Source organism: Cryptomeria japonica, chromosome 11, assembly GCF_030272615.1.
Source record: "Cryptomeria japonica chromosome 11, Sugi_1.0, whole genome shotgun sequence".
NCBI lineage: Eukaryota > Viridiplantae > Streptophyta > Pinopsida > Cupressales > Cupressaceae > Cryptomeria > Cryptomeria japonica.
Window position 1 is genome coordinate 171,789,959 of NC_081415.1, and position 26,483 is coordinate 171,816,441.

A 26,483-nucleotide genomic window follows, 5' to 3' on the forward strand; every position below is an offset into this window, starting at 1 on the left:
ATCAATTCCACAATAATAAAAGTAATCTAGATCAATGTAGGATACATATATCTAATTTTAAATTGAAATAAAATCACTTCATAACATATATCAGAATGCTTCAATCTAAATATCATTATTTTATAATTTTATTTTAAACACATTTATAATAATTTACCTCTTATATTATATATATTTACCTTATACTCGTTTTATAAAATCACAATAATGCATTAGATTCAAGTTTTAATTTTATCATAGATCTAGATTAAATTTTAAGTTGAATTAACTTCAATCTTTTCCCACACAAGGTACGAGCCAAAAGTTAGTAAGAGTTTTTTCTAGCACATTCACGAGAGAAAGTAAGAATAAATATCAGGGAATAAATGATCTGTATATAACAAAGTAACGAATAAATGATCTGTATACACCGAACATATTGATATGCAGAGGCGTGTAACAACTTATTGTATGTTTTCTCTATCACTTCAAAGAATTAATTCCAATTTATCCATTTGAAGAAGAGAGAATAACGATCAGGGTATAGATGACGTGCATGTTACACCTGTTTAATTCCATTCCCTTCCACTGATACACCTGTATGAACTAATATTCCTTTTCTTGCCCTATATAAACATCATCAAGCCTCAAACCACAAAGACAACATACTCACTCATTTGATTTGTCCATTGCTTTCTGCATCTTATTTCCTAAGCTATAAGCAAGTATGGCATACTACCAGCAGTATGAGAGCCCAAGATACCCAAATGACTGTGAAGGAGGGTGTGGCCAACAGCAGAACTATGGTTACAATCAGTCCGAGTACAATTACAGTGAGCAACAGAGGCACCACAGCCTTCCACAGGGACAGATTGTGAAGGTCTGCTCTAAGGCCAATCCTGACTATGCTCTGGGTATCAGAGATGGCAGGGCAACGCTTGTTTACTATAATCCCAGTGACCCAACACAGGTATATATTGATGTCCTACACGATATATGTCTTCTATTGGAATTTATGTCAATAAGTTGATATGTATTTAAAGGTTTTACTTTGGCTCTTATTGTTTTAGTGATAGCTGTTTTTCTTGGGTCACATCTGACATAAATGTTTTGTGTATATGTGTGCAGCAATGGGTGAAGGATGAGTCATGGAGCAACCGTGTGAGGGACACGGTGGGCCATCCAGCCTTTGGGCTTGTGAACAAAGCCACTGGGCAGGCCCTTCGTCATGCCCCTGCTGCATGCCAGGAGGTCTATATATACTTTGTTTTTGAGTGAATCTTTTCTAGTAGGGTATACTTGTTTGACAGTAGAGATTCTTTATTTTAAAGGTGTTTCTGAAATTGTCCTAGTGACTGTATATAAGGGTTTTGTTGATAAATTATTTAGTTGTTTCGTGGCAGGTGTTGCTGACCAAGTACGAGGGTGGTTCCTATGATGAGAGTGTGCTGTGGAGTGAGAGTGAGGACATGGGATATGGATACAGGACCATAAGGATGGCAAATGATATTGGCCTCAACTTGGATGCATTCCAGGGTGATAGGAAGCATGGAGGCATCGAAGAGGGCACTAAAGTTGTGCTGTGGAAGTGGAACAAACAAGACAACCAACTCTGGAAGATCTCTCCCTCTTACTAGAAGGATCATCATCCTGCAAGCCATATATGGATATAAATAAATAAGGATCTTAATGTTGTGGGTATACCTGGACTTGTGTAGAGATCGGAATTATTGTTGGCTTGTATGGATTTATCTTACCTTATTATAAAGCTATTCTATAGTTTTTGATATATAGTCATTGTTAAATGTTAATAATTTGTGATTGGTCCGGTATTATATTGTGATATGCTCATGTGAGCTGAAATTGAACCGTTTTGATTTATATACTGTTTTCTTGTGATCAAATCAATGTGTGCATTTCAAAGACGATAAACAGCGAGGGGAATTTTTCCGTTATTCATGTAATTGAAAAGTAATAACTACAAAATATCTTGAAGAGTTAACCTACATATCTCTGGGCAATTTGGAAACTAGGTTTTGAAAATCAATTGAAAGAACTCTCCTCTGTCCTCTTTTTTCACGACCTGTGCAACGCTCACGTTATTCATTTTCTGCTTTTAAGAAATTCGATTCTTATCTACAAATTTTATATTCAAAATGAATTATTAGATAATTTTTTTTACGGTTATAAGTGATCTTAGTTTTAAATCTCAATTTTTTTAACATTTGAATTTAATTTTTAAATTAAATTGAATATACAAAGATTTTTAAAAGTTAATTAGACTTGGTGAGCATATTTATGCTTATGATAAGATTTCTAGCTTCTTAAATTGTAATATCTACGTAGATACTATAATTTTTTTTTTTAAACATTTGTGTAACTATTGCAATCATTTTTTTAAAACATTTTAATTAACTTTATAACCATTTTTTTTATATTCTTTAAATATCACACTCTTTAATCATAAAATAGTTAATACTAATTTATTTGAACTGTAAACCTAATATTGAACCAAAATCAAAATTAGGGCGAGTGTTATAATCTTAAACCTAATTCTGATTCTATATTTGATTTTGAATCTAAAACTAACTGAAATTCATCCCTATCCTCAAATGAAATTAAAACCCAATCTTAATCATAAATCAAATTTAACCTTAACCCTTAAATAAATTGCTCACCCAGCTATTAATAGTGAAAGTGAACTATAACCTTAAATCATATTGAACCCTAATCCTAAACCTGATTAAACATATTAACCATTGAATTAGGGTTAGTTTTAGGGTTCAATCAAGATTATAGGTTTTTAATGGTTAGGTTCCAATTTGGGTTTGCCTTTAATGAGGGTCAACTTAATTTGCATGAAACTTGATTTAAATAATTTATATGAATTTTTTTAGTGAAGTTAGAAAAGTATTATAATAATAATTATTATTATTCATTTATTTAACATATAAACATTAAATAAAGTTTAACTCATTTTATTAAAGTTTAAAAAATATTATTATATTACATTTAATTTGATTCTAAATAAATTATTTTTCAATTATAAAATTATTAGATCATTATGATTTATTTAATTATTTGATTCTAAATAAATTATTCTTTAATTATAAAATTATTAGATCAGATGTCCCTATTGGGAATTGAACTTGGGTCTCCACAGTGAGAAACCAGTGTTTTAACCGGTTAAGTTCAACCCCTTACACTATGCAATTTTAATTTTAATCATTGAATTTCTAAAAAAGTATAGAACTATTGAAATTAGCTTTCAATAATAATTATATATCTCTCATAAATATTTCTCCATACTAACTTAGAACAATTACAGATAAATAATTTAACAATATAGATGTGCTACATTCTTATAACCCCAATTCTTGATCTCTATCTTTAATTTTATAAAATAACAAAAGAAAGCAATTTATAATAATATATTATTTTATTAAATTATTAATTAAGAAACATCATTTATTTTATTGTCAATATGATTAAATCATGACAATTTATAGCATATTTAAATATCTTTATTACACGTCCTTTGCTAATCTTCGAGTTGCATAATAATGTTTGTGTAGTGGGAGTATAGAATGACCGATCATCGAGGCTGCATTTCCACTTATTTGTAAGTGGCTAATCTCTTTAGAAATGTAGCTCATAATAAAGTCACAAATTTATTAATTAGTTAAATCAATCTTCTTTCAAGTTGATTAATCATTCCTCCTACTCTATTCTATAAGTGCTAATCTTGATAATGACTTGTATTATAGTCAAAATAATCAAGTGCTAATCTTGATAATGACTTTTACTATAGTCTAAATAGAATATTTATTAGATAATATTATTTTTAAGTTGAGTTTGAAAAGAAGTTGTAGTTTATAGTATCAAATATCTCTACAAGATAAATTTTATCTTGTTTAAAGTGATATTAACAAATTAACTATTATAATAGTGATATCATTTTGTGTGATAATATTATCAAAGTCAATTAGTTTACTCCTAAGATTGAATAGTTTATCATTATGTATTTATGCTATAAATGTGAATATTAAGTTAAATGATTATTTAAACATTTATCTATATAGAGATTTCTATTTGAATAAAGAAAGAGGATAGTTTTGATTAATAAAAAGCAAGATAGGCCTTAACCTTTACATAACCGACAAACAACAACACCTAGGGCACATGAGGAATGCACACTTAGCCAGCACTAATACATTTGCCCTAAAATTACGATGGCGGTTTCTGACGGAGAAGGTATATTGTGACCAAATTTGATTTTTTTTTAAAAATTGCCCGCATTCGTTAGAATTCTGATGATAATTCAATATATGTTTGTGGCAGAAAGGAATTGGCAATGACATTTGTGTTTTTTTACAAAAATTGTCCATGTTCATCGAAATTTCGATGACAGTGGGCATTACTTTAAAAAAAAAAAAAAGACCAAGACATTTCAAATCATTTTCGTGGCCTCTTCCCATTGTCTTGTTGCCACCCCAGCAGCATATTCCCGCCCACAGTTCCACCTCTATTTGCTAGAATCCCCTAGCCTTGCCTCCACCACTACTCATTTCTTGTTCTTGGTCATAGTTGTTTAGGTGGAAACCACTGGTGAAGTGGTTAACTGGTTTTTGTTCTTATGGTGGAATTTTCCTGCAGGAACTGGAACAAAGCGTGGGATATTTGGAGCAGAATCTTTCACTCCACCATGGAAGGAACTCGAACAAGGATTGAAGGCCCCCCACTTTGTGGTCATGGTGTGGTTGACTATCTATAAAATATACAATATAGTGACAACCCCCAGCCAGGGTCGATTTTTTCTGGGTAGAGGAAGTAGCATAATATATCAATAAGTTGGCTGTCAAAGCATTGTTGGGGGTAATTGCCGAGTTTGAACCCAACACTCCTACCCCCCCCCACCCCCAAGTGGTGGGAATTGACATTTACCAATAGCGATCATCCGAGCCAGCCTCGAAGTGGACCCGCAGGGAGAGGTGTGGTTTTTTCTGATCTTAACACTTTTTGGTTTCATGACATTTGAGTGAAGTAGACCATAGCTGAAATTGTTATGGAACCTAGGAAGGTGCTTGAAATTTCATATTGATCAACCTTGTGAGTAAACCACGGCTCCATTGGGTTTGTTGTAACAATTTTAGCACCATCCATGATTAGTCCATCATCTTTCATGATTAACAGTAGCAAACTTATCCAATGTCACATAACACCATGCAATGAAACTTAAGACATAACTCATTATTCTTCTGTATTATATTTTTTAACCAATATTATCATATTTCAGCTTGTGTGATAAGTTTTGGCATGTGAGTCAACTAATAGACAACACAGATATTTATCATCAACCTCCTTTTTTCACCAAAGGGATAAAAATTTATTAAACACAATGAGAATTATAGAGAAAGAAAGTAGATACATAACCTAATCTAATCTCCATTTGCATAACCTAAGAAGGTAGATACAACTAAATAATCTTGAAAGAATTGCATTTGAAGGGCACTATTAGAAAAGAACTTATGTACCATGCTAGTCTATGTAGCTACTACTAATTATTGCATAGAAAGAGATACATGTGTTAGAATGTGTTGAAATAGTAGCTAGCTCGAATACCTATCTATTGTATTTTAATTTTGTCAATGAAAATTAAAATACACTTGTATTATCTATTATGTAAATCGAACTTAGGGCTAGGCCCAAATACATGTAAGTTGTAATTATGTATTGCTTGGGAAAGACCTATATATAATGTAACTTGTGGATTGGACAGGCCCTATAAATGTAACTTGTAATATGGTCTGACCCTAATTGGGTGATGTAACTTGTGGTCCTATATTGAATGTAACTTGTAATTTGGTCTGAATGTAACTAAGGATAAATATTCAAAAATTAAAATAATTACACTAATACATATATCACTCTCATGCCTTTCTTAATTTGAGATAAGGTCCCTCTATCCTGTTAATGCATGATAGCCTTAGTAAGATAAATGTTTGACTGAGAGATAAATGAAGTCTCTCATTCAATCATCTATCCTATCGATAAACTATGATGAAGACTTCAAGCTATTGTTCCTTCATTTGATTGATGATCATTCTTAAATTTGTATATATTCAAACATACTTGCAAAGTTTCATCAATGCTTAACTACTGATAATCATTGGTTGTAAATCTCATAGCACAGAATACTGATTGGTATCGGTTTATATTAAAACCAATGCACTCTGATTAATATTGGTTAACATAATAACTATGAACACCGATTGTTATTGGGCTTAACCAAAATTTGATTAATATCAGTTAACATATTAACTGTGAACATTGATTGTTTTCAGGTTTAACTAATACATATCGATTAGTAGCGGTTGTCTTGCATATGATAGACACATCGATTAAGTATCAGGTGGTTTGTTAAGTGATATACACCGATTTAGGTTTCTATCCTCCTCCTTTGTTGACATCCCCTCCCCCATTGTCTAATATACATATGACTTTTCCAACAACTTTTAATATTAGAACAAGAGATAATTTTGTATGAGTTTCTTAAAGCCAACTTTATTACTCTCCCCTTGAAAAATTGAAGAAAAAACCATAATCCTTTTTGCAAGCATCATCAACTATTCCACTAATGAATGTCATTATTTAGAGATTAAAATTCAAAAACTTATTGTAGTTCTAGTAACATTTAAATAATAGGTGACAACGAGTTATACACTCATCATATCCCTTCTAAATTATATTTATAACCTATTATGTTTTTATCTTGATATATGACATTGGTAGCTTAATTACCTATTAGGGGCTCATTGTCATTCATGGTACTACGATTTCATGTGCAATCATACTTGGGAGGCAACGTAATAGCCTAGTTCTTCTTGTCTCTACATTGTGGAGCAAGAATAATGGTTGTCAATTGTTCCTCTTTTTTAAGGATCCACTTTACCTTTGTTGATTTTTATGTTTTATAACTTGATATCCTTTCTTGCATAGAATTGTCCTGAATCCAAATTCTCTCCTTGCTTGGATGTGTGTGTTCCTTGATTAGGACCGCTTTCATTGTTTTGTAGGCAAATAAACAAAGACATCGATCTCTCCTCTCTGCTTATACACAAAACGGCTAATTGAAACTACTTCATATACACAAAATGTCTCCTTGCACTGATCAAGCCTAAAAAATGTGACACCCTTGTTCAACAAGGGTTGATACTCTACAAAACGATGCCTATCATTCATGAGCTCAAGGTGGTTGCTTTCATGCTCAATAAAAATATGATCAATTTTTTTTTTTAGTTTCACAACCATCATAATATCATTTTTCTATCGTTAACATCATCCATCCTCATGATATGCTAGCAATTCATCAGGCTCTTCAATTTATTCACTCTTTATATGTTAGTGACTACCTTTAACTTATGAACCTTCAAATAAATCATCATAATGACCCCTTCACTATCTTGTGTTGAATGAAAATCCTTCAACTGGACTGCATTGTATAAGAATTTGGTGTGGATTTTTCATTCTTTCCTTGATTTGCCATTTTTTATTGTTCCACCCTACAATTTTGTATTTGAGGTATATAAAATAGTTGCTCTATAGATTTTTTTGATCTCTTTGCATTCTTTTGGTTTCCTTCATTTAAATTATGTAATGTTTACATAATATCTCTTTTACAACTATCTCTTCCTTTCTTTTGTAATTAAGGATCACTTGAATTGTAGGTAGACCCCTTCAAATGACAGGGTAGGCTTCCTTTTATACCTAATATATGTCTTGAAAGCATTTTATTCTGATGGCATTAAATTAATGTACTTTCTCTTCTATCTGGTATTGGTGGAGTAGAGGTTGGATTGCATCGACCTAGGATACATATTTCTATAGATACAACACAAGTTAAATGTATCCAAGGTTGATGCAAAGCAACCTCTACTCCAGAGATCACCAGAAAATAGAGAAAGAATTTTAATTTAATGCCATCAGGATAAAAGGATTTCAAGACAGATAAATGGTATACAATTGTATCTATTTGGAATGCATTACCCAAACAGAGCAATCGATTAGTCACCTTTGAAAAGAAAGTGGTATGATGAAATCTTTGGGCATAAAATAGATGAAATGCACTCCATACTACTGCTACACAATATTTTGGCCAATGATATTTTTAAAATAGTAAAGGAAGGTGTGTGGAACAACCAAATTCTTATCATTATAAACAATGAATATTTTAAGATCCTTTTATGATGTGTAAGTTGAGAATATTTTATGAAAGGTCCCTAAATGAATACACTTTAAACTAATTTTAGCAATGACCATCAGATGTAGACAAAATGAATGCTTTTTGGATTAGGATGGTACATAGAATCTACTATCAAAAGGTTGTCAAAAATTATTGGCACTAGGAGGTGTGGAATGGCCTACTCTTATGCTTTTCATGCCATCAAAATTTCAGTTTGATTGTCATCATTTACTTTGCCAAATTCTTCACATGTAACTCTTGAATCAATTTCCTACACAAAAAATGATGAAAAATAGGTTTGTTGATGGGGAATTTCCTAGGTCAAACCTTGGGTTGTGAATTAACCTTGAAGTATAATGTTTTTCTTTTGAGGGAAAGGATAGATCTAATCTAAAAATGCTTAAAATTGAACATGATAGCTTGATGAATCTTTCTTGAATCCTCACACAAGGTTTTAGGATGTCATGCAAACTATTGATCATAAATGTTATGCTTTAACTTGTGATGCAGAGGAAGGGTGTGATAAATGAACCTTTAATATTTATAAGGGAAATACAAGGTCCAAACCCCTAGGCCTATTAGAACCCAAATGGCTCAAATAGGTCAAATGCAAAGAAACACTTTTTTAAATGATTCCAAAGGTATGGAATGTTTTCACTACCTCAAAATAAGTCATTTCAATTCATTTTGTGGTTCCAAGAACTTGTTTAAGTGCAAAGCCCTCTTTTTAGCCTTCTAGGCATAGTTGCCCAATTAGCACTCCAGTGAGGAAAATGATTTGTTTTCTCTCAACTTTCCCAAATAACTAAAAAAAAAATTGGACATTTAGACACCCATTTGTCTTCTCTTAAACATACTAGAACATTGCATATGGTGGCTTTGGAAAGTATAAATTGTCATGTAACTATGCACTATTTTTGGACTCCAAAAATGGCAATTTTACAAAGGAAGTATATAATGTTTTAACTCCCTAACTCCTAGACTCTCTAAATACATCCAATATGATTCAAAACTAAGGAAAATTACAATTATTTATAATTTTTAACCTTCTTAGATTCAAAATCCCTTATTTAGCCTCTCACAAACCCTTAAAAGTAGGGTTTCTCATATACCCCTCTTCCAAACACTATACCATACAAATGATGATGGATTCACCTTTCATTTGAAATGTCTAAACACTATAAATTATAAAATGTTCCCCTCCTTAAGGTGGATTTTCTACTACTACTCCTTAGCAAGCAATTTCTTCGCTCTTACATTTGTTGTTTTGGTGATCACCCCGGTTCTCCACCCAATCTGCACATCAACCTGTTAGTAATTTATTATACACGTTAGAGGAGTGCCATCCCATAAATATAAGAATTTTAATATTTATGGAATGACAATTCTCATTGTAAATCAACCAAATCAAATGCCAAATTGCACAAATCTGTTAGAACAGTCAATGCAACTTGTCTAAAGTCTGAGACAAATGGATTATCAGTGCATCTTCCCTACAAATGATGTTCAAGGTCTCTTCAATTCATTAGGAATTTGAATACACATTCAAGACAAAGTTACGATAAGCCAAAACACCAAAAAATTTCAAGAAAACAAAAATTTGTTGTTATTGCTTGTCCCAATCCATACACCAGCATTCTCTGCTGTACAAAAAATTACATCGACCATTTGATCAAAAACTCTTAATCGCTGACACACAAGGTCATGAAATGATTTATTGAACTTGCCTAAACTCTTCTAGACTCCCTAAGCCATAAATTCCTATTATATGTTTTTGTTGGTCCTATGGTCCTTACCAGGCCCTTTAGGACAAATTACAAAGTTATTACAATTTTCATCATTAAAGGCCATAATGGACCTTAAGACATCATAATTGATTGGATCTTCACTCCTAAGACCTTCAAAAGTCTTTAATGGCTTCATTGAGTCCTTTGGTTTTCCAAATGCACCTGAACCAACTTGAATTCTCCTTCAATGCTTGATGAATGCTTGATTGCTTGTTCACTTGGAATTGAATTGATTAAATAATTAAGAGATCACTTGAATTGTAGGTAGACCACTTCAAATGATAGGGTAGGCTCCTTTTATACCTACTGTATGTCTTGAAATAATTTTATCTAGATGGCATTAAATTAAAGTACTTTCTATTCTATCTGGTATTGGTGGAGCAGAGGTTGCATTGCATCAACCTATGATACATATTTCCACAGATACTACACAAGTTAAATGTATCCTAGGTTGATGCAAAGCAACCTCTGCTGCAGAGGTCACTAGAAAATAGAGAAAGAACTTTAATTTAATGCCATCAGGATAAAGGCTTTCAAGATAGATAAAATTTGAGTTTGATTGTTATCATTTACTTTGCCGAATTCTTCACATGTAACTCTTGAATCAATTTCCTACACACAAAATGATGAAAATAGTTTTGTTGATGGGGACTTTCCTAGGTCAAATAGGTTTCAATATACCTTGAAGTGTGAAATATGGAAGGTTTTTATTCTTAATCTCCTGCCCATTTCTTAATTTAAAAGATGATATCTTTATTAAATATCTCCTCTATTTTTGGAGGTAGACATCTTTAGGAAAAGATCTCTTCCTCCCTCTTTAAAATGATCCCTTTAGATCTAATCTAAAAATGCTTAAATTGAACATGATACCTTGATGAATCTTTCTTGAATCCTCACACAAGGTTTTAGGATGCCATGTAGACTATTCATCATGAATGTTGTGCTTTAGCTTGAATTCTCCTTCAATGCTTGATGAATGGTTGATTTCTTGTTCACTTGGAATTTAATTGATTTTATAGTTAAGAGATCACTTGAATTGTAGGTAGATCCCTTCAAATGACAGGGTAGGCTTCCTTTTATACCTAATCATACATAAAGTGTTTGAATTTTTTCTCACACATGAGGCAAGAAATGAGGGGTCATATTTTGGGTCTCAATCATGAGTCCTATCAATTTAGAATGTGACATGCTAAAGTGGGCATCAATGTCTCAAGATCACATGGACCTTAAGTGATTGTCTCCCTTGCATATGATTTGTTTAGCTGATAAAATTCACCATTCTACTCACAAGAAATTTATTAAGTCTCAAATATAGGGAAATGGAAGGCTTCAAATAGAAAACTTGTACATGCAACTAAATCCATTGACTAATCAGAAGAACAAAATTAAGAACCAGTTCGATCATCTAAGAGATGTTGTAGACTTGCAACTCACCAGCTACTTAGTTTATGTGGGGAAGAATTTGTTTTGCTTTGGTTATGGTTGTGGTGTTTGTAGGGAGACATTTACAAATTTATATCTATTTTCACTATTTAATGGTTTATGGGTTTGTAATGGTAATTTAATGTTCTATCATATTTTTGTATATATTCTTTATAATAGCATATTATATTGATTTGTTCTATTATGGATAATGGTGTGGGTCAGATGGCTTTGCCATCGGTGCATGAAAGAATTGTAGGAGTTCTACTTTTAAAAATTGCATGAAACATTTTTAATTTATTTGATTTAGTGTTATTTGAAAAAAAGTTTATCAATGATGTTTCCTTTCTTCGAGAATTGTCTAGGATCTTTCCATTATATAATATGTAATATCCAATGACTAAATATTTTCTTTACAAATGCTTATTTTATTTAATTATCATCTGAGTGTGAATTAAAATTTATATCTGTACAGAAGTAGAACATACAAGTTGAAGCCTCATGTGCGAGTCAATTTCATAAAAGAAAGCAAGCAGGAATTATCTTGAATGACATGGAAACAAGCTCATCAGCTGCCTAGAAGAGAGCGATTGGAGAAAAGCAGAGGAAAGTGTTAAAGGGTGATAAATACATAGAGTATGCAATACAAACAAACAATGTATGGAGTGTGTGATGTGACATCTCTAATTTATGTTCGGAGGGACTAACTGGTTTTGGAGTTCCTACGAAACCTATTGGGCCACGACTAGAGGAAATGAATGTGTTCATGCAAGGAGAACCTTTTTTCTATTATGAGAATGATTCTTTTGTGCCAAAGGATATTTGGAAGGCAATATCCAAAAATTTCTATAGTGTGGAACCAGAGCTGGGGGACTCGAAGTAATTTTCAGCTTTTAGAAGACCAATAGAAGGGTGATTTCAAGCATTACCTCTCCACCCCATGACTATTCAGTAAGCACTTCCTCAGAAAAAGGACTATTGGCCTCGATGGGATCAAAGAAAAAATTGAGGCATAGACTCTAGACAATGTGGTGGTGTCCTTCATGAAGAACTCTGCACTATAATTGAAAATTCATGAGGGAAACTACAAGATAGTGAAGAGAAATACATTCTTGAAAAGTGGGAAGAATGGATCATGGTTTGGGTGGGACTAGGTCAGGTGGCTCCTCTAGAGTTTGATGAGTTAGAAATCATATTAGGATTTGAAAAAGATAACACTCATGTAACTTCGTGTGTGATTGATCGATTGTGTTGTTTGGGTAATGCATTCCAAATAGATATAGTTGCATACCATTTATCTATCTTGATTAAAGCCTTTTATCCTCATGGAATTAAATTAAACTTCTTTCTCTTCTATCTGGTATTGTGGAGAAGAGGTTGCTTTTCAATGCAATGCAACCTCTTCTCCAACAATACATATTTCCACAGATACAACACAAGTTAAATGTATCCCAGGTCGATGCAATGCAACCTCTTCTCCACCAATACCAAATAGAAGAGAAAGTACTTTAATTTAATTCCATCAGGATAAAAGGATTTAATCAAGACAGATAAATGGTATGCAACTATATCTATTTGGAATACATTACCCAGACAACATAATTGATCAGTCGCACACGAAGTTCCATGAGTGTGATCTTTTTCAAATCCTAATAGTATTTCTATCTCATCAACCTCTAGAGGATCCACCTAACCTGTCCCCACCCAAACCAAGTTCCATTGTTTTCACTTTTTAAGAATGTATTTTTGTTCACTAGCTTGCAATTTCCCTCGTGAATTTTCAATTATAGTGCACAGTTCTTCATGAAGGACACCACCACATTGTCTAGAGTCTATGCTTTAATATTTTTCTTTGATCCCATGGAGGCCAATAGTCCTTTTTCTAAGGAAGTGCTTCCTGAATAGCCATGGGGGGGTGAGGTAATGCTTGAAATCGCCCTTCTATTGGGAGATTGTGTCCATAACCTGTTGGTCTTTTCAAAGCTAAAAATTACTTTGAGTCCGCTAACTCTGGTTCCAAACTATAGAAATTTTTGGATATTGCCTTCCAAATATCCTTTGGTGCAAAAGCATTATTCTCATAATAGAAAAAGGTTCTCCTTGCATGAACACATTGATTTACTCCAAGCGTGGCCCAATAGGTTTTGTAGAAACTCCAAAACTAGTTAGTCCCTCCGGACATAAATTAGAGATGTCACATCACACACTCCATACATTGTTTGTTTGTATTAAATATTCTCTATGTATTTATCACCCTTTAACCCTTTCCTCTTCTTTTCTCCAATTGCTCTCTTCTAGGCAGCTGATGAGCTTGTTTCCATGTCATTCAAGATAATGCCTGCTTGCTTTCTTTTACGAAATTTACTTGCACATGAGTCTTCAGATTGTATGTTCTGCTTCCGTATAGATATAAATTTTAATTCATGTTCAGATGATAATTAAATAAAATAATCATTTGTAAAGAAAATATTTAGTCATTGGATGATACATATGATCTGATGGAAAGATCCTAGACAATTCTTGGAGAAAGGAAACATCATTGATAATCATTTTTTGCAAATAACACTGAATCAAATAAATAATAAATGTTTTATGCAATTTTTAAAAGTAGAACTCGTTCAATGCTTTCATGCACCGATGATAAAGCCATTTGACCCACATCATCTCTCACCATCAGAATTTTGACGATAACTAAAGAAATATTTGACAAGGATGTTGTATATCTGACATCACTTCCATGTCGGATAGTCATCGAGGAGAAAACATAGCATCCATCAGAATTCTGACAGTAATCTACCGAAATTTATGGTCAGGGGAGCAGATATAGCCACCGTCAGAGGAGTTCATAACGTTGTCGGATGACAGACACAAATGGCATCATCGGGAAGATCGACGATGAGTTTTCAATGGTAAAATTGGTTGGAAGTCTGATGTGGTATCATCGAAATTCTAACAATTATCTGTTAGAAATTAGGCCCACTAATGCAAAGACAAAAAGCACCAAAAAGAAACACATAATCACCTAGAAACAAGACACAAGCTAGAGACAAAAAAAACTAACTATAAATGAAATAGCCACCTACCAAAGACACAAAGGGATGGTCTACTAGTGAGAGGCATTACCCTCTTGCTAGTATTTACACATTCCAATGAATTTCTTAGAGAGAGAAATTTTCTTGCTAGAGTCCTTAATAGAAGTCTAAGCACTAAAATATAAAGTATCTTTGGCCACTAAGGCACGGGGCTCCATTATAAATATAGCATCATAAATTGTATCTGTATACAATTTCGTCCTCACCTAGACCTCACTTTGGTGCTTCAACTTTAGATGCTCAATAAGTATTTTGATTTTGTTCACGCCACCTTACAAACATGCAATTTCACTACCTTCTTATCCTTCTCCCCAAAATTGAATCTTGATTTAGAGTACTAGGGTTCCCATTGCTATGGTCCTCTTAATCGATTTGGTCCTCACAATAGTCAGATAAAGTGAGCGAGAAACTGGATCCAATGTTGACCTACTCCGAAAATTCAAATAATTCTTAGGTAATCGAGTATAAATGGTCTACCCCTCTCATATGAAATCTAAGAAACCTCCTAAGAGAAATCAAGATCCCAATCATACTTTAGCAAAGAGAGAAATGAATCAAACATTCATCAATCATTAGATAAGAAGTGAAGTCAAGTTTCAAGATGGTATCCATGATCAACCTTCTATGAAGAAATTTTATAAGACATCCTAAAACCCTTGCATGATGATCCAAGCAAGATTCATCATGGTATATATTTCAATTACAAACATTTCATTTTAGATATAGCCTTTCCCTCAAAAAGTAAGCATCTTGTTAAAGTTTTTCATTACAATTATTGTTAGCATTGCATTATGTGTTATCATTGATGTCAAATCCTTTGGTCTGGATTAAGTCCGGATGTGGTATATTGAGAAGGAATGTTTGATTTAGGTATATTGTGCACTTGAAGGCTTCTTGGTTTCACCAAATGCGTTTAGTAACTCAGAAGATGTTTTTCTATATAATATTTAGGTCTAGAGTGGTCTAGAGCCAGAGGCCTTAGATTGGATATTTAGAATGTATAGCATGAAAATGTGTTTTAGGTTCGGCCTTGGTGATGTATGTATCCTGTTGATATGTTCGAGGAGGAACAACGTGATATGGTCCATATTTCATTCTATACATACCACTAGAATGTTTAGTGGAGACCTATTTTAGATTCTCATCTCAACCGATATTGAGAATTATAATTTCAATAGATAGTATATATAAGATCTTGATTTGATGATTTTATATATGGATTTTTGTGTTGAAGACATGCAAGATTGAAGGAATCTAGTGATTGTGTGAGATATTTACTAAAAGTAGTTTTGGCAGTAAAGACTATTTTTTCTTGTGCTGGATTCTCTTTGTCTTTGTTTCTTCTTCAATAGTGAGCCTACCAGTAGTGAGCATATTGGTAGTGAACCACCATAAAAATCACCTTAATCAGTGTCAACTGAACTAGTATTTATATATTAATAATTAGCATTCTCCGTGGTTTTTCTCCCTTCTTGGTTTTTCCACATAAATTATAGTGTCTCTTGTGTTAGATCTGTTTCCTGCATGCATTTTTTGTTTATGATTAATTATACTTAATATACCGAATTTATGCATTAAGGTTAAAAAGTAAAATTTGTTGTCAACTGATTCACCCCCCCCCCCCCTTCTCAATTGCCCAAATATTCAAAAATTGGTATCAAAGTTGTGGTTCCTTGATATAGAGCTTAACCACTTGATGTAGATCCTGATTTGATGGCACACAAGTTATCCATTTCTATCTTTGAAGGATCCGATTACAATTTCTATAAAGTGAAGATCAGAGGTTATTTGGTTTCTTTGAGTTACAATACTTAGAAGGCTATGGAGACTAAGTATGTGTCTTCCAATGAATGGTCTCAATACTCCAGATGAGACTCAATCATATGAAGAAAATGAAAAAGTAAGGTATGTTATTTTCAGTACATTATCAAAAACTAAATTAACTAAGGTTGTCTCTTTTAATATTGCTCTTGAAGTCTAGTAGAAGTTAAAAGCCATCTATAAAGGAAATGAGACAGTCAAGTTGACAAAGAGATTAACTACTAAGAGAAGATATGAAAACCTGAGGATTGAAGAGGGAGAGGATATTGTGAGAAGGTTTATACTAGAGTGAATGAGATCAAAGAACTTAGAGGAACTTTGAGAAATGAAGATGTGGTTGACAAAATTCTGATGACATTACTGGTAAGCTACAATGACAAGATCTCTGCAATTGAAAAAACTTATGATCCAAAGAAGTTCACCAAAGAGCAACTACTTATTACTCTGATTACATTTGAAGTAAGGAAATTTGGAAAGGATAAAGAAAAGTTAGAAACCACATTGAAGGCATCTGAAGATAATCTGGATGATGAGGAAAGGCTAGATGAGGTTGAAGAAAAATATTTAAGGAAGTTGAAGAAAGGCATGCTGGAAAATACTTTGGTATGTTACCCTTTAACTATTTTAGATGTGGTAAGAATGGTCATATTGCAACTAGATGTCTAGAAAAGGGAAATAGTCAAAATTTTAAGGAAAACAATGGAAAATTCAATAAGAAGGCATATTATGTTAAGGATGATGTTGGTATCTTAGATGATGAATCTGATTATGAGGATAGTGATTGTTTGTTTCTGATAGAAAAGGATGTTCCTAAGTATGATATCTTTAAGATTGTTGCTAGCATATTTCATTCTAGAAGAGATAAGAATGAATGGTTGATTAACAGTGGGTGCTCAAATCACATGACCGGTGATAAATGCAAATTCATAAAACTTGAAAGAGATGTTGGAGGTTCAGTTAGATTGGGAGATGATAAGACAACACAAATCATTGGTATTGGATCAATTACCTTTGATGGAAAGCATAATACTAATAATGTTTGTCGTGTGAAGGGTTTGCATCAGAATCTCTTAAGTGTGGGATAGATGTGTGAAAATGGATATAATATCATCTTTCAGGATAATGTATGTGAGATTTAGAAGGATTCTAAAATTGTTATTGTATCTTGAAGGACAAATGGAAATATGTACTAGTTGGAAGGAGCTACAAAACATTGCTTGATATCATAACTTAATGATAGTTGGCTATGGCACTGGAGGATGTTTTTGGAAACCAAGAACATTGAGAGGGGGGGTGAATCAGTGTTCTATTGGAATGGAGACATTTAAACTTACTAATACAACAACTTATCAACCAGCAAACATAAATGCATATAATAATAAGGAAAAATGTAATCACAAATATGAACACAATAGCACCATAGATTTGTATGTGGAAAACCTCAAAGAGGAAAATCCACGGTGGGATTGGAGACCTACAATATCTATCCACTGTTCAGGTGAATAAATATTATAATAAGGGGCCTACACATGCAGGAAGGCCAATAGCCTAGAGCACACTGCTCATCACAAAAGGAGTCTCACTGACTACATAAAACATCAGACAAAAATCCGGAATGAAGATTTAACTACAAGAATAACATCTCCCATGCCTGAGTATAGTTCCAGTTAAGATCAATACCATAGGCCTAAAACCTCTTCCACAATCCCAACTCGATCACCTATGATTGAACTAATCCTCTATAACAATGATTATTACATTATTCGGTCCTCAACATCTTTTTCATCTTCACACATGATCTACAATGAGATCTTACATTATATTTATACGAACCTTGGACCTAAATAATTAGGTGGACCACCTAAAAGATAATACAATAAATTCATCACTTAAACCCATTATCAAATGATCAACCAAGTCAGTTTAGGTAAAAAACAATGTAAATAAATCCTTAAATATTGCCGGTAACATATCAGGAACATCCTCCAATACGTTACAGAAATTGGTCCATAACCTAGACAATATCGAGCCCACTTACAAATTAATGTAGAACTTGATGGGAATGTGGTCTAACAGCATGACCTTGGAGAGAGGAATCATCACAAGAGCTTGACACGATGTAAATGTAAAAAAATACTATGCTATTATCGTGGCATGATCAAGCCATTTAATAACTTTGTCATTTTGTAATAGTGAAAAAGGGGTGATGACGAGATCAAGTGGAAAGCTTTTCCCTCCTCAAGAAATGAGTGAAAGTTTCACAAAGGATCCTCTTCAACATCTCACACACATTACATTAAAAGCGGGGGATTGAATTCACTAGATCCAATATCAATAGAAAGATATTGAATACTAAATGAATTGACAATGAACTTGAAAAGTAAAGTAACCCCTCTTTTAAAATGGATAAGTTGAATTAAGCAATTTGAGACTAAGGGTAAAGATGGTAAAGGAATTATTATAACTTGAGATATAAATGTGGGATGAAGCTGTGTACCTAGAATTAGCTATAAAATGTTGAGACAAAGCTCCCCTATAAATTTGAGCAAAAATTGTCAGGATTGGGTTGAAAGTATGCTTGGTCCTTCAAAAAATCTGCACACCAAAAAGGGTTTTTCTGTCTCTAAAAATGAAGCCTAAACCTCTAAATACAGTTGTGCACCTGCAACCTCCACACAAAAAAGAGAGGAAAAATGTTGTTGGGATTGGGGGTTTGCCTTTAGTTCAAACCCCATTTTGGAATTAACCAAATGATGAAAAATGCTTGCAAGTAAAAGAAAGGAAATGACTGGAGTAGAATTCACCTCAAGAGAGGATACAATTGAAATGTTGATAGAGTTGTTTGAAAGGATATGTAAAATTGAATGTCAAAGGAGATCTCCACTTCAATAGTTGAATCCTCAACTTGAATGCAACACCTAGCCTTGAAACGAGACTTGAGATGCTCAATGGATACTTGAATGGACACTTGAATGCTTGAATGTTTGACTTTGTTTATGCAATTTCTCTTAGGATCATCATTTTCACTTATTGAAATTATGTATGCCTTATTCACTTATGCAAATAGGAGGGGAAAATACGTCTTATATATTCATCAATTAGGATTATTTGACTGAATTTTCATCTTAGATTGACATAGGGAAACTTTTCCCGCTTCTCATTTCACAAGCCCAATGCAGAATTTAAGTGGAGGGGTCCCAAAATAGTGCAAGGATAGAGGTGCCACACCCTTGTCCTAAGGAGGAAAGGGACACCACACCCCTATCTTGCCCTAATGTAGGATAGGAAGTGGGAATAAATTATGCAGGATGCAAGGAAAATGCATGTTTCGATAGGTATGAGCATGTCTTGGGTCTCCATTCAGGCTTAGGGATTCATTTCGCCAATGTCAAGACCCAAATGCAGTCAAAAATTGCAAGGTCACAATTTTATGATGCTACATTTAGCCCCCACTTTAGCGAGAGTATAAGAGTATGCCAATACTACTGGTAAAGTATAATGAAACAAGATTGAAAGACTTTCACCACGTCAAGGAGACAAGATATGCCAAGCCCCCAGTGGACTAAGGATCTTATGACTTTGATTGACAAATTAAAAGGGAAGATCAAAAGGGAAGAACCATGACAACAAGTGGTAAGGTTTCCCTCACTATGAGTCGTGAAAAAGAAAAGATACCAAAAAAATACAAAGTAAGGTCAAGTTCACTAAGTAACTTTAACTATCAAGAAGGAAAATATGAGTGGAGTGTATGCCTCATGTTAAAGCAATCGTCCATGCCTTATCTGGAGCAATTGATTTAAGGTAGGATACACCCAAGAGAGAGAGAGAGAGAGGGATCACGTTATCACAAGGATTTAGCCCCCAATCGAGGAATAAACCCAAGGATAACGAACACAAAACACAAAGCACGAGGTAGTTTCACTTTCTTCAAGGTCAGTATGCTTACAAGTGCCTTGATGGACATGTTTGAGAAAGGTATGGTTACAAGTGCCTTGATGGATATGTTTGAAAAAAGTATGGTTACAAGTGCCTTTAATTAAAGATAGTATGGTTACAAGTGCCTTGATGGATATGTTTGAGAAAGGTATAAGAACATTTATTTTCTTCAAAGTTTTGAAATCCTCTATGATAAAAAGTTTTTTTCACATCTCTTACTATCATTGCATTCCATAGACTATATCTATATTTTAGGCATTTTATTAGAAATATTCATCAAGTAAACCATTGTAGCCATGACACCTATTTTTTAAATGTTTCCGCATGGAATACAACCATAAAAACATATACACAAATTCATGTTTTTAAGGAGTTTTTGATGCATATAAAATCAATCTCCATATCATTTATTAACATCCTCCTCAAGTATGGAAGACTTTGAGATTTGGACTAGGGCAATAACATCCATATACAATAAACAAAACTATTTTCATTGGATATGGTGGTTACAAGTGCCTTGGTGGGCATTTTTAAGAAATATAAAATAATGTACAACATAAATTATTTTCTTTCTTTGTAAAAACATCTAATGAAAATGTAACCCCATGAAGCACAATGATTGTAGTATATAAAAAAAATGGTCCATAAAATTTATAAAAGAACATAAAGATTATGGAGATTAACATTAATCATGTCAATTGCATTTGCTTCACATTTTAAAAATATTTCCTCTATGAGACTCTCTCTTACTTCATATGGGTAGCTTGAGGCTTCCAAGGTTTTCTAAACAGGTCCATTTTCCTTATGTTCAATAATCAGTGGATTCCATGAGAGTACATATTTCTTTCAATCCATTTTAAAACTATTCAAATGTGTTATGTATGCTTTTATGTTTTGCATAGATAATTGCATATATATGCTACAATCATTATAGTCCTTGGGATCACATTTGAGTTGATTCATTTACAAAGGTTATCAATTAGAATTATTTTAAAGAGAAATTTTCACCAAAGATATATCCAATAAAATTAAAAAATAATAAAATAATATGCCTTACAAAAAATATTCCAACCTTGATCTTCTAAAACAACATCTATTAAAATTGACTAAGACAAATTTAATTGGAACAATTCAATCCAGATCATAATTCTTTAAGCCATTGATATATTTATATAATTTTTTTCCTTTATAAAAAACAAATACAAAGTTGTGATTTCTTGCTTGTAACTCTCTACAATTTCTAGAAAAATGAGAAGTGCTTACTATTATACATAAGCCAAACATAATCTCATCTTTTGCATTTTGGCAACTACATAATATAATTATAAACAACACATGCCCCACACATTTCCTAGGTATTTACGACCTACATCCATACACACACTATAATTAAACTTCAAAAGAGAAATTGAACCCCTTCAAGTATGCCATATCCCACTCTATCTAATCAATTTGATACACAAACAACTACTAATAAATAAAAATGGAAACATAAAATTCGTATTTTGATTAACAAATATATTTAAACTTTAAAAGACACATGTTTGATACTATAGATATGCCATGTACTTGGTCTATTTTTTTCTTATTTTCAATTAATTAAAAATTGAAAACTCTATAAGAAAAATATAAATAGATAATTACATTTCAAAAACTAATAAACAAAATATGATAATACCATATTAGAGAATGTAAGTATCCTCACCAAGTGCAAATTAACAAATTTCAAACATTATTTTTTATGCAAGGCAATCTAATTTTTTTAAAAACAAAATACATGATTCTAGATCAAATCCATCAAACATATGTCAAATCTATATTTTGTAGGATTGATTCCACAATTTGTAATATCTACCCTTGTTTTTGAACCAAAAAATTTTGCACCTTTTTGCCACCCTTCCTCCACTGATTTGTCCTCTTCATATCCTTTTGCATCTTATTTCTAAGCTATAAGAAAGTATGGCATACTACTAGGAGTATGAGAGCCCAAGGTACCCAAATGACTCTGATGTGGGTATGGTCAGCAGTAGTACCCTCCGCCATACAGAAATATAGAGCAAAACCCATGGTTACAATCAGTCTGAGTACAACTATAGTGAGCAACAGAGCTACAATAGCTTTCCACAGGGGTAGATTGTGAGGGTCTGCTCTAAGGCGAATCCTGACTATGCTCTAGGTATCAGAGATGGTAGGGCAACTCTTGTTTACTATAATCCCATTGAGCCAGCTCAGGTATATATGCATTTCCTATACTATATGTGTCTTGTGTTGGAATTCGTGTCCATAAGTTGATCTGTATTTAAATGTTTGACTTTGATTGTTTAAGTGATAGCTGTTTTCTTGGGTCACTTTTGATATATATATATATATGTATTATGTATACGTATGAAGCAATGGGCGAAAGATGAGTCATGGAGCAACCGTGTGAGGGACACAGTGGGCCATCTAGCCTTTGGGCTTGTGAACAAGGCCACTGGGAAGGCCCTTCGTCAAGCCCCTGCTGCAAGTCAGGAGGTATATATACATTTTTTTTTGGAGTGAATCTTTTCTACTAGGGTATACTTGTTTCACAATAGAGATTTTTTATTTTGGAGGTGTTTCTGAGTTCCGCCCAGTGACTCTATATATAGCTTTTGATGACCAAGTATTGAGTTGTTTCATGGTAGGTGTTGCTGACCAAGTACGAGGCCAGTTCCTATGATGAGAGTGGGTTGTGGGAGTGAGAGTGTGGACATGGGATATGGTTACAAAACCATAAGGATGGGAAATGACATTGGCTTCAACTTGGATGCATTCCAGGGTGATAAGAAGTATGGAGGAATCGAAGAGGGCACTAGAGTTGTCCTGTGGAAGTGGAAGAAGTAGAACAATCAACTGTGGAAGATCTCTCCATGCTACTTGAAGGATCATCATGATATATACAATATAGAGACATATATTTGCTATAAGTATGTTAGCTTAAGGTTAGGGATATTCCTAGTCTGTAACTTTGTAAATGCACAGATCAGGAGTATATGCAGTTGGCATTCGTGTATCTAATCTTATATATAAAGAAGTTCTATAAGTTATAGTACATGTTTTCTATTCATATGTTACACTATATAATTGGCATGGTATATTAGATACAAATTAAACATTTTGATTCATATTATGATTTCTTTTATCAACTCTCTATGAGTTTTAAAATGTTGGATGATGTCAAGAAAGAAATTTTATTTCACTACTGGAACAAATTTCTAAGATTAAGTTATCCTTCATGAAGTTTTTTTTTAAATTTGAAAAGGATTGCCTTGGGAACTTGTCCATCTATAGGTATCATGTTCATTTACTACCTCAATGTTTCCAACCTTAACCTTCCTCTAATGAGTCTAGGATCCACCGAAATTAATGGTGCATTTGATCACAGCCTTTAGTATAAAAATAGCTTGGTTATGGCTATAAAGATATTTCATAGATCTAGCGCACATTATGTCTAAAAGTTTATTCCCAACAATACCCTATCCTCAATCTAATATCACCCCCATCAACTACTCCAAGGAGGCATCGTCCTCTTCTAGCTTTGGAAAAAAATGTTAGGTATGATTACCATTTGGAGAGTCATAAAGTTTAATAGCCCCAAGGATATCAGGTGAGCAACATTGGGGTTATCAAATGAACTACTATTTATCCCAATGATAGTATACCCAAGTTTCTCCCCTCCTTGCCCTTATTTGAAGCAACCTTCCCTTAGAACCCATGACTAGCCTAAATTCATTATACAAATTCTACTCTAAAATATAATAGAAGATGAAATCCTATCACCTATGTATTGGTGTGACCTATATAATATTGGACACTATCTAGTTACCTATGCATAATATCACGATCATCTTTAGTATGATTCAAAGGATCCTACTATGCAAGACCTTAGTTGCTCTATATCGATGGACCGATCATTCAAGGAGTTCCAAGCATGTTTGGTACAACTCTAATAAACTTCATGGATAGGAAAGTTCTTGGTTCAAATAAAAATGTTCTTAACAAGCAGCCTTGCCATGATCTAAAAACAGAGCATTAGATACAGTAGGAAGATATAAAAAGAGAGCATTAGATGAAGTAGGACATCCTAGTGGCAGTATTATTTTGTACCAATTTATAAAAGTAATATCTAAGTTCCCTAAAAGCACAAGCAACACCATCAACTTCCTTCCTTGGCCAAAAGGTAGCATTTGCTTACAACGCCGAGCACTTCATCACTATTTCCCATATGGTCACTATTCATTTTCCACTTCTTATCTTGGAAAAACTAGAGATATTTTATGCAAGCCATGTGTCTTCTAACTCCTAGTTCTTTAGTGTCATGTAAATAAAGAAAAAAATCTCCAAAACATTTGTTTTTAAGACTGAAATTATCTATAAACGATATAACGATGGACATAATTAAATTTCCACATTTGCAAATGCTATGAATATAGGCGCTTAGCATAGCATTATTATAAGCTAAGAAAAATTTTGCAAATATTTGGGACTACGTTGAAATCTAAAAAAGGTGCTAAGGTGGGAATTAAAGAGTGAAGAGCTAAAACTCTACATGAGGCAAAGGTCTGCGCCCATGGAAAGCAGAAGAGGATGCGCTAAAAGATAGAGAGAGGGATCTCAGTTGGTGTAGCGTGGAAAAAAGAAGAAAACTACGCATAATCCCTCAAATTGCAAAAAGAAAACTACGCATTATAAAACTTGGTAATTCAAACAAAGATCCACTCGTTATTTGTGTTACCAATTTATGAATTTTATAAATATATGAGGCCCTCCCCCAGTCCAATTGGAGGGCAGCAGTACCATAAAATTGTAGAACCAGAAAAATAGTTCTAGGGTAACATAGCCTCCTAGTTCCGCCCCTACTATTCTAAGGGGGCACCCACCTCGCAGTCGAAGGCGAATCAACTTGTCCCACTCACTTAACATAGCCTCCTAGTTCCTCCCTACAATTCTAAGGGGCACTCAATAGTTATTAGACTTTCAAAAATTGACTGTCCTGTCATAACCCACCCCTTAATCTCCCGCCACAAATGTAAGCTTTTGATTCCAAGGCATTCATTGGCAACCATATACTTCAAGATGCCCTTTAAAATAGTAGGGCCATATCCATTTCCTTCCCACCTTACCCCCAAATTATTATGTTGTAGGATATACGAGAATCAAAATTTTATAAAGACAACAATATTAGAGAATGACATTATTTTTTATCATTTTTCTAGAAGAAATATTTGTAAATCTCAAATATTAGCAACTCTTAAAATCATTTTGATTTTCTTTATTTTTATTGAATACCAATATAAATGTTACAATTGTTGGGATGTGAAGCCCAACAGTCACATGACTGTCTACCTTCCCCAAACTCTTCATTTCATATCTGAATATGATTATATAGAGGCTGTGTGCAGCCCATATAAATTGAGTTGATTAATGAAGTGATTCCCTGCTTTGAGTGTGGATGTAGGCAAATTTGCTGAACCATGATAAATCGTGTGTTGTTTACCATTTTTGTTTTTGTTATTGTTTTTTCTACTCATTCTAATCTTTACAATTGGTATCAGAGCCATGTTGGCTTAAGTAGAGATGGAGGAAGAAGGAGAAGGTAAAACTTATAACTTCTATGGTTGTTTTATGTTCCATGTAAAAGTATGCTTCAAACGCCGCGTACATTGGTGGGATGGCTGGAAGAAAGAGGGGGACTCAGTTGAAGAGGAGAATCTAGCGAAAGGAAAGGATGTTGGGATTCTTATTTGCTCTCCCCTAGAGCCAGCCTTAGCACTTATTGACCAAACTGTTAATGGTCAGGAAGTTATTGGCATTCGTGTGGTGAAGGTTGAACGCCATGATAGTCCCTGTATAGACACTAGAATTTCTGAGCAAAATGATGTTGGAAAAGAGGTTGTTGTTGAAGAGGATGAACTCAAGAGCTTGCGGGAGGAAGAGTGTATGCCATCGGAGACCCAAGTTGAATCTGTTGTTGACTCCCATGATGAGGAGGGTGCAGATTGGAGTGAGGTAGCAGAGCACAACTCTGCAGATGGCATGGCCTTGGCAAAAGTAAAGAAACACTCCCATGATGATGAAAACCTTTGCATAGATAATTTCATAGAAGACTACGAATCTATGGACTTAGATGAAGAAGTGCAAAGACGATTTTCTGGTTTGAAGCAAAAGCGGCCATTGACATGA

At 33.6% G+C, this 26,483-nt stretch overlaps 1 protein-coding gene and 1 pseudogene across 1 annotated transcript; both read left to right on the forward strand.

Moving 5' to 3' along the window:
- The first annotated feature begins 634 nt into the window (after positions 1–634).
- On the forward strand, positions 635–1,768 carry LOC131037001 (ricin B-like lectin R40G3). Its single transcript, XM_057969024.2, has 3 exons — positions 635–949; positions 1,108–1,230; positions 1,383–1,768. Exons 1-3 carry the CDS (start codon positions 707–709, stop codon positions 1,614–1,616), a joined length of 600 nt encoding a protein of 199 aa, XP_057825007.2. The 5' UTR covers positions 635–706; the 3' UTR covers positions 1,617–1,768.
- A 2,443-nt stretch (positions 1,769–4,211) lies between these two features.
- LOC131860103 (ricin B-like lectin EULS3) lies at positions 4,212–26,483 on the forward strand (annotated as a pseudogene).